The 10,402-nt window shown below is 40.0% G+C and overlaps 1 protein-coding gene across 4 annotated transcripts in view; it reads right to left on the minus strand.

The window, feature by feature from the left end:
• LOC137327359 (E3 ubiquitin-protein ligase DZIP3-like) overlaps window positions 1-9,310 on the minus strand; it is a 124,821-nt gene extending 115,511 nt beyond the window's left edge. For 2 of the 4 annotated variants that reach the window (XM_067993072.1, XM_067993071.1), the window contains exons 1-2: window positions 9,189-9,296; window positions 4,926-4,965 (exon numbers count right to left, since the gene is read on the minus strand). In XM_067993072.1, coding sequence (XP_067849173.1) covers window positions 4,926-4,961 — 36 coding nt within the window. In that variant the 5' untranslated portion in view covers window positions 4,962-4,965; window positions 9,189-9,296. Of the gene's footprint in view, window positions 1-4,925; window positions 4,966-9,188 lie in introns of all 4 variants that reach the window. The other 2 variants (XM_067993069.1, XM_067993068.1) reach the window with 2 other exon arrangements.
• Window positions 9,311-10,402: the final 1,092 nt, after the last annotated feature.

The raw sequence follows: 10,402 nt of genomic DNA on the forward strand, positions 1-10,402 counted from the left end.
AAAACAATGTATTATCCACCAAGTGAGGGATAATGAGAGGCAACAACTTTAAGATAATCATGAAAAGAATTAAGGGGGAGGCTATAAAATAACCGTTACACATAGTGGTTAGAATATGGAAATCCATGCTACAAGCTGCAGTTGAAGCACAGTCTATAAAATTTTTAAAAAGATAATCAGATAGTTGCTTGAAAAAGGGTATGGGGAGGGAGCAGCAGGGTGGCTCATGAGGAGAAAACGGATGCATACTTGATAAGCCAAATGGCCTGGTTCTGTGCTGTAACATTTTATAATTTCTGATGCCTAAGTATCATTTTCACCAGAATGATGGGTTAAATTATGAGGACAGGTTGCATAAGACTTGTGCTCCGTAACTAGCCTCGCCTCTAACCAAGCTGTTCCAGTACAGCTACAACAATGGCATCTACCTGACAATCTGGAAAATTGCCCAGGTATGTCCTGTCCACCAAAAGCAGGACAAATCCAATCCGACCAATTACCGCCCCATCAGTCTACTCTCAATCATCAGCAAAGCGATGGAAGGTGTCATCGACAGTGCTATCAAGCGGCACTTACTCACCAATAACCTGCTCACCGATGCTCAGTTTGGGTTCTGCCAGAACCACTCGGCTCCAGACCTCATTACAGCCTTGGTCTAAACATGGACAAAAGAGCTGAATTCCAGAGGTGAGGTGAGAGTGACAGCCCTCGACATCAAGGCAGCATTTGACCAAGTGAAGTCAATGGGAATCAGGGGAAAACTTTCCAGTGGCTGGAATCATACCTAGTACAAAGGAAGATGGTAGTGGTTGTTGGAGGCCAACCATCTCAGCCCCAGGACATCACTGCAGGAGTTCCTTAGGGCAGTGTCCTTGGCCCAACCATCTTCAGCTGCTTCATCAATGACCTTCCCTCCATCATAAGAGGATGTTCGTTGATGATTGCACAGTGTTCAGTTCCATTTGCAACCCCTCAGATAATGAAGCAGTCCGTGCCCGCATGCAGCAAGGCCCGGACAACATCCAGGCTTGGGCTGATAAGTGGCAAGTAACATTCGTGCCAGGCAATGACCATCTCCAACAAGAAAGAGTCTAACCACCTCCCCTTGACATTAAACGGCATTACCATCGCCGAATCCCCAACCATCAACATCCTGGGGGTCACCATTGACCAGAAACTTAACTGGACAAGCCACATAAATACTGTGTCTACAACAGCAGGTCTGAGGCTGGGTACTCTGCAGCGAGGAATTCACCTCCTGACTCCCCAAAGCCTTCCCACCATCTACAAGGCACAAGTCAGGAGTGTGATGGAATACTCTCCACTTGCCTGGATGAGTGAAGCTCCAACAACATTCAAGAAGCTCAACACTATCCAGGACAAAGCAGCCCGCTTGATTGGCACCCCATCCCCCACCTTAAACATTCACTCCCTCCACCACCGGCGCAACGTGGCTGCAGTATGTACCATCTACAAGATGCACTGCAGCAACTTGTCAAGGCTTCTTCGACAGCACCTCCCAAACCCGAGACCTCTACCACCTAGAAGGACAAGGGCAGCAGGCGCATGGGAACAACACCACCTGCACGTTCCCCTCCAAGTCACACACCATCCTGACTTGGAAATATATCGCTGTTCCTTCATCGTCGCTGGGTCAAAATCCTGGAACTCCCTACCTAACAGCATTGTGGGAGTATGTTCACTACACGGACTGCAGCGGTTCAAGAAGGCGGCTCACCACCACCTTCTCAAGGGCAATAAAAATGCTGGTCCTGCCAGTGACGCCCACATCCCATGAATGAATAAAAAAATATAAACTTAGCTTGTATTTCCTTGAATATAGAAAATTGAGGGGTGATCTGATTGAGGTATTTAAAATGTTAAAAGTATTTGATGATTGCAGATATGGAGAAACTATTTCCTCTGGTGGGGAATCAAGAATGAGGGGACATAATTGGAAAATTACAGCTAGGCCATTTAGGAGGGAAATCAAGAAGCACTTTTTCACAAAGGGTAGTAGAAATCTGGAATTCTATCCCCAAAAGGCTGTTGATGCTGGGATAATTGGAGCTTTCAAGACTATGATTGATAGCATTTTATTAGGTGAGGGATATGGAGCTAAGGCAGGTAAATGGATATGAGGTACAGATCAGCCATGATCCAAATGAATGACGGAGCAGGCTTGAGGAGCTGAATGGCCTACTCCTGTTCCTATGTTGCATATTCAAGTAAAACACAGGAATGCACACAATTGTAGTGCCCCTCGTGTCAGTATTCCAAGTGTAAATTTATGAAATTAATCTTGTCATGTATTTTACTTCAGTGTTCAAATAAACTGTTGATGATAGCTGGCCTTTCTGATCCAACTTCAACGTGATCCAAGTTCTGTGCCAGTGAAGCCCAAGTATAATTTTGTGCTTTTAAATTAAAGTGATAATTTGGTGACACTTCATTGTAATCTGAACACTCAAAATATGATTGGACCAACTGCCTAATTTCGTTAGCATCATTAGTTGCAATCCAATATTGAGTTAAAGACCTGGTGCAAGTAGGCAAATGTGGAAATTGTCCATTCATTTTTGATCACTGCTCTAATGACAGGAACAGTTATATTTTTTGCCTGCTGGCATAAGTCTCATGGGGCTTTTCATTTAAAGGTAACTTCCAGTGCTTTAGTGTAGGGTAGCCAGGAATAGTGAAGATTTATCTCCCATGTATTGAAATAATTTACAGGGCTGTGCTGTGGAACTTTGATCCGATCCATTTCAGTGGAACTGAAGCTTTCGGATCATTAAATCCCAAGTGAGCTCATTACTGTGTGTATGCTTCTTTAGCTACTTTTATAACGTGCTTAGTGTTGCTGGCCCCTATTAAAATATTGGGTCACACAGACTGCTGACCTTTGAGAATTCATCAAGTTTGCTTTGGTGTTAGCCCCTAGCTGCATGAGACCCGTGCAGTGGTAACTGGTGACACTAGCACGCCACTAGAGCAAAATAAAAGCAGGTTTTTTGTTGATGTCCATGAAATGAGTTGTTTTTTCCCCCAGTATCCATAATTGTTACGCAGCAAATAAAATCTTATGATTAGTTGGAAAACAGCTCAATCTGCTGTACCAAAATATATGAATACAGGGCTCCAAGAAGCATTGTAAATGGTATTATTTAAGCTATGATTAGTTTTAAAAAAGACACTTCGGACTTTTCCAAAGATAAGCATTTCCATCCATAGTATTTATCCCAACATCAAACTTGCCCTTTAAGGATATTAGGACTCAGCTGACTTTTTCTCAGTTTAGATGAAGGATCACACCTAAAACATTAGTCCTTCTTTCTCTACCATTGCACTTCCTGTATTCACCATTTGTACTTTTTCTCCTGACCCTCAGCTCAGCAACACTATATAGTTGGGTGGAATCAATGACCTAAAAATAAAGGGTAATTCTAGCCTGAAGAGGTGTGAGTTGACATTGCACATCTGGAATTGGTATCACCCCCAGGCAGGTAAGAGGCTGACATTTACAGTGGGCAACCCCAAAATATCAGCTTAGGTCAGGAGCAGCTGAGTTTGTACCACTTAACTGACTTGTTTCTCAAGAAAGGATAACATTTCAGTATCAATAATTAAAGACTTCCCAAACCGTTATCTTTACAGGTAGCCTAAATTGATTTAATTTCAAAAGGAAATGAGTAATTACTCTCAGTATTAAGTTTGTGATTCACTTAAAAAGTCATATTAAGAACGGTAATTAACATCTAACTTTCATTAATATGTAAGTAATGATCTATATATTCTCATTGTTTGACAGGGTAATCCAAAACCTCACTCAAGTTTGACATATACTGGTGTCATGCAACTTTCTTCAAGGAAATTGGAGCTATAAGGGCATGGTTAAGCGATGGCATATAGTTGCAGTATATTTGATGCCTGAAATATACTGCCATTCGGTTGTCATTTTGTTTAAAATAAGCTAGTTGCTTAAACTAACTAACTAGTCATTAGCTCCTGGAAAGGCTCAGCGACACTTAGTATTATTGGGCTTCTAATCTTCTAAGGACCAAACACTTCAAGGCAATTTTTTTTTAAAACCAGGAAGACTATTACTTGAGTACTAAAGTAGGGTGAAGAACATATTTATTTATTCACTCCATTTCTTTCTTTGATTTTTGTCCACAGAAGATCCAAGGGTAAGTTATAAATGTTGCAGTTCCTTCTCAGACCAGAGTAAATTAAGAAATACTCAATGGATCGGTACATTTAGAATTTCAGCTTTAAAAAAAAATTACAAGAAGTGAGAAACAGTTTTGGTTGTAAATAATATGGTAAATTTGTGCAGTATTTTATGAGGTTACAAAAGGATTGGAAATACTAAATTCTTCTATAAATATTAGTTAATCTTGAAATAGAAAAAATAAAGATTTTCTGATCAAAGTTTTGTAGAAAAAAAACAATGTGGTAGCATCCAATTTCATTAATAGGGATAAACGTCCTGTTGTTGTTACCAATGTATTTACATATGTAGAATCTACAGCATAGACCAGTTTGGCCCAACTGGTCTATACCTGTGTTTATACTCCACACAAGCCTCCTCCCACTCTAAATACCTCGTCCAACCCAGTCCCCACATCTCTCTATATCCTTCTCCTGCATGCATGCATCAAGACTGCCCTTAAATGTGTTAATGCTATCTGCTTCAATCCCTGCGTGTGGCAGCAAGTGCCATTCTCATTGCTCTCTGTGAAATAAATTCCTCCTAAATTCCTTATTTGATTTTTAAGTGGCCATTTTATATTTATGTTCCCTTATTTCAGACTCACCACAATTGGATCCTAAAAAAAATACAGTACTATATTGATAAGTGCCCTTTACATTTATCCACAAGGCCTGTGTGCAATTTGTCTATTAGGACATCAGCAAAGACTTACAGAAGGTTTTTCCATCTTCTTTCTCTTTTCATCCATCCTACTGGAGATCAAAGGAAATGTGATTAGTTATTAAGAATCAAACGTACCAACAATGGAAAACAGCAAACAGGGGAGGAAATAAAAAATATATAACTTACATAAACAGATAGCTAATGGTTTATTTTTCCAACAGGATACATTTTTCTCGCTCCGAGACTAATCCAAACAAATGATGCTTACAACATAGATAACCAATGTCAAGTACAATCAGCAGCTGGCTTTGGGTGCATTTAAATTCCATAAGTTTAGCGATGGTGCAAAGATGAAACTTGGTTCACACAAACATTAAACTTGAAGTGTAAACTGGGTGCCAATGCCTGAAATGACTCTGAAATCCTGTTCCTTCAGGGATTCTCACTCAGCTTGTTGGACAAAAAGGACTTGCCAATGTCCAATTTTATTTTAAAAAAAAACATTACATAGCATCAGGCAGGGACCACCTAAACTGGACTCTTTTTTTAAAACTTTCTTCCTGTGTCAGGTCAGGTCCTGATACTGGATTCAGGATGCAATTACAGTGTGGAGCTGTAAGCATGACTGAAGGCCCATGACATCTAGTAGCTGCTCACTTAATAATGGGAAATCTTACTGAGATGCCATCTAGAAGGATGACAGAAATGGTGACATCCAAATAAGAAATGTGAAACATACATAACAAATTTTATATGTTAATAGATTTCCAGCATACACAGTTTCTCTCTTATCCCCATTCAGCCTGAGGATTTGGGGATAAATCTTGATTTGAAAAATCTAGGCTAATAAACCTCAAAACTACCAGGCATTTGTGAATTTAAATAACTGCTAAATTCAAAAGGAGCTGCCAATCAAATATATCTGAACAAATCACACAAGGTTGTATTTAAATTATGTGGCCTGGTCCCTCTTCATCCAAACTTTCTGGAGACAACCAGCTAGTCATCGAAACATTTTATCGAGTTAAGTTAGGATATGATTTCTGTGAGTGGAGTTGTTTTTTTACTCCTTATGTACCATAATTCCTTATATACGTGAGCCAATACCAACCTTAAATGAGACAAAAATGCTTCAGTTTTGTCACAATCCCATAGAAGTATAAAGCACAGGAGGAAGCCTCTGGCCCCTCATGTTGGAACAATTCAAAATGAATCCCAGTGCTCTGCTCTCCACCAATAACCCTGTATCTTCCTCAGCTTCAAATATTTATCCAATTTTCCCTTAAAAGGTGCAACGGTCTTTGCCTTAATCACTCCCTGTGGCAAAATATTCCATGCTACTAAAACCCTCTGCATAAAGACATCTCATAACCCTTCCCCTTATTCACAGGTGACAATTTTAAATTGATGACCCCTCTTCATTGACTCACTAATAACAGGAAATAGTCTTCCCGTATTCACCTATCAAAATCCTTTATAATTTTAAAAACTTCTATTAAATCTCCTCATAGCTTTCGCTGCTCCAGTGAAAATAGTCTTAGTATCTCAAGTTTCTCCTCATAATTAGTTTCCCATCCTGGCATCATCCTGATAAATCTTTGCTATGCACACTCTATGGCTTGAAAGTCCTTTCTATAACAGGGTGCCCAAAATGCACACTACTGTAACTGTAGCTTAACCATTGCCCTATACTATTACTTCTTTACTGATGTCCATTTTATAAAACAAAATGCTACTGGCCTTTTTTATGGCTTTATCTACATTCACACTTTCAATGAATGATGTATTTGATCAGCCACACCCTCTAGTGTCTTTCTATTGAGTGTATGCTCCCATCCCCAGTCATAATAGCTCAGCCTGCCCAGAAAGTCTGTAGAAACAAAACACTTCCTCCCAATTTTCTTGGATCAATTGTGACCTCCTGGGAGACCTGTCATTTGAGGTGTCCCAACCGTAAAAGACACATTCAGATTAACTCATCCAAGGGTACTGACTGTGATTGAACTTAACAGGAATTGTTACTCTTCCCGCTCCTGGAGGCCAAGCCCAACAAATACAACATGGCTTAGCTGGCAGCACTCTCACCCCAGGTCAGAAGGTTATCAGTACAAGCTCCACATCAGGTTATGAGCTCATAATTGAAGATTTCCTTACAGTGCGGTACTGAGAGTGTTGAATTGTCAGAGGTACTGTCCTTCAGATGAGTCATTAAACCAAAACTGCATTTGCTTGTTTTGGTAGGTCATAGTTTTTAAGGATCCATGGCATCATTCAAAGAAAAGCTATTTTCCTGGTGTCCTGGCAGAAATTCCTTCCACATTCAATGCCATTAATAAACATATTTAGCTCGTCATTCATGGCTCTTTGTGGGACATTGCTAGTACATAATGATTGCCGTGTTTGTCTACATGACAAAAGTTACACCCTTCAAAAAGGTAAAACCAGCCAGAGACTCACCCAGGTATATGTTATCAAAATTGCTTTTTTTCTGACTAGGACTCCTTCCCAGGCACTTTTTTTTGTAGACTTTCTGGGGAGGGGGGTGAAGAGGGAGTTATACTGCAACTACTTCCCTTATACTTGCCCATTCCATCACAACATCTAACCACATTTTTCTTTGGGTGGGTCTTGATCTATCATCAAGTACGTTTAGCGATGGTAACTTTTTTCATAAAATTCTAATGTCCTCCCCAGTTTCTAAACCAATTCATTTTAGATGCAAAAAAGTACATCACACCAAATTTTAGTTTTAGGCCCAACTGTGGACTGCAATGCACTCCTTCTACAAGTACACCCAAGTCAAAACAATTACATCCTAGCCGCTGGTATTTTGTTTATGTAAACAATTTGCCAGATATTTTGTACAAATAAATCAAATGTAATTCACCAGGGAGCTGTCCATAAATATGTTCTGCTCACACCAAAAACAATAAGAATATAAATTTGCTGATTGAAAACTGTCTTGCTTCAGGTCAGCTAGGTCTCTAACATGTGTGAAAACCCATCACTTGAGAGTCTCCAAACCAAGCAACACAGAATTTCACATAGGTAGAGTTTCTGTTTGCTCATAGGAACAGACCCCACTTAACTAACTCCAGGCAGCTTAGGCATCAGATGGCAAGAGCCAATGCTTAGGGATCCAAGTTTACACAGTGGTACTGCTGGAATTTAACCAGTTAAAACCTTGCAGTATATTAGCACAAAACACCAGTAAACTTTCTGCTGGTTGGCTTGCAAAATTATCTACAGCTAAGCAAGATGCTCTTTTGTTAGGAAACAGAAGCACAGGTTAACATCTTATAAGAAAATGAGAATCTCCACTTGTAACGCAAGAGCAATCTCCAGCCTAACTTATGAATATATTTATCTTATTTTACCAATTTACTGAATGAAGACTGGGGGGGGGGGGGGGGGGGGAGGGGGTAGTAACTGGCTTTACCTTTCGTGCAAAATTAGAAATTTATTGAAAATCACTTTTGCTGCTGTTACTATAATTAAAATTTGGAATTGTGAAACTGAAAGAAAGAAAAAAAAAACTTGCATTTATATACCACCTTTCATGACCTCAGGACGTCCCAAAGCGCTTTACAACCAACTGAGTACTTTTGAAGTGCAGTCACTAATGTAATGTAGAAAATGCAGCAGCCAATTTGCACACAGCTTGGTCCCACGAACAATAATGAGAAAATGACCAGATAAAATGTTTTAGTGATGTTGGTTGGGGAATAAATATAGGCGAGGACACTGGGGAGAACTCCCCTGCTCTTCTTTGAATAGTGCCATGGGATCTTTTACCTCCAACAGTGCAGAACTCCTTAGGTACTGCACTGAACTGTCAGTCTAGATTATAAGCTCAAGTTCCTGGTGTGGGATTTGAACCCATAACCTTCAAACTCAAGAGGCAAGAGCTACCATTAAGCCACAGCTGATAAATAGCAACATTTCAAAACTTTGAAACTGAACTTTTAAAATTCATATATAAAGCCAAAAATAATGGAACAGTGTGAGAGTATAATTAATATAAAGTCCTAAAGCAACTTGTTTTTTTTTTGGGGGGGGGGGGAGTTGGAGAAAGTGAAACTTGTCTTCAATCTACGGCCACATTTGTAGATATTTTGTGCTCCAGGCTGCCACATATCTCTGCTGACTCCACCGGTTCTAGTTTTACATCATTTCATTTTAAAGGACAAATTCTCCACAACAGTTTGTTCCAAAACACGAACAAGGATTTTTTTTTAAATTTTCATTGACACAGAATTTTGCATTTAAAGGAAACACAAAACGTAAAACGAAACATGGCACAATTACCCACCTACTGCCGCGGTTTATTACTGTTGCAGGAGATTTATAAAATCCAACTTTTTATATATTTATCCGCACTCACCCAGCGGCCCTGCGCTTCCCCAGTTTAACAACAAACGTCGTGTTAGCGCCGGATGGACCGACCGTTTCCGCGCTCCACCGCCCCGAGCAGCGCCACCAGACAGCTCCCAGCAGCAATGGCATCCAGAAAAAAGCCTCAAATCACAAGGATGGAGGTAGGTGTCTGAAAAGTGTGGTCTTTTTGGGAAGAGTCAGGAGAATATGGTGGGCACCACAATGATTACTGAAATTAGTGGGTATTGTTAATCCTAGGTATGCTATCCCATTCACAATATGGATATGGCTGTAAAATTCAGTTGATAGCCTCCTTATGGAAATGGACTTTTCCAAACTATAACAATAGATGAGTTCCTTAACGTAAGCTCTGGTTTCAACTGTGTTTAGAATGAACAAGCATTAAGAGAGACAAGAGAATGGAGGAAAAAAATCCCTGACTGAGAATTGGTTTTGTTTTATTCTTTTCAAACTCAGTTTGAGGGTGATTTCTCTCTCTGTGTTGGTCTCCCTGAGCTGAACACCAACTGCAGCCGATTGGACAGACAGATGAGCTGCTTTCAGATCTCTTCCAATGAAGGCAACCTGAGGCAGAGAATTACATTTCTCAGTTACATTACTTCTTTATTAAGAGGAGAAAAGCTGCATCACCTAAAGGGAGAAGTTGAAGTATCGCCTCCTGATTTACAACAAACAGGGATGTAACCAGGCATGTGCAATTGCAAACTTTTTTTTGTAGGGTTCAAGGTAACAATTCTGAAAATCCTGTCCAAAAGTTGACTTCAGGAGATGCGTATACCTGACTGACTTGTGCATCGCTCGGACATCTAATATGTGGGCAATAGCATTAGGCCACAAATGTTGCACAACGATGTCATCACACACAGTCTCCTGAGAATTGTAAACAATTTTACAACACCAAGTTATAGTCCAGCAATTTTATTTTAAATTCACAAGCTTTCGGAGGCTTCCTCCTTCCTCAGGTGAACGTTGTTGGAAATTTCCAACAACGTTCACCTGAGGAAGGAGGAAGCCTCCGAAAGCTTGTGAATTTAAAATAAAATTGTTGGACTATAACTTGGTGTTGTAAAATTGTTTACAATTGTCAACCCCAGTCCATCACCGGCATCTCCACATCACAGTCTCCTG

This window comes from Heptranchias perlo, chromosome 11 (assembly GCF_035084215.1).
Source record: "Heptranchias perlo isolate sHepPer1 chromosome 11, sHepPer1.hap1, whole genome shotgun sequence".
Taxonomy (NCBI): domain Eukaryota; kingdom Metazoa; phylum Chordata; class Chondrichthyes; order Hexanchiformes; family Hexanchidae; genus Heptranchias; species Heptranchias perlo.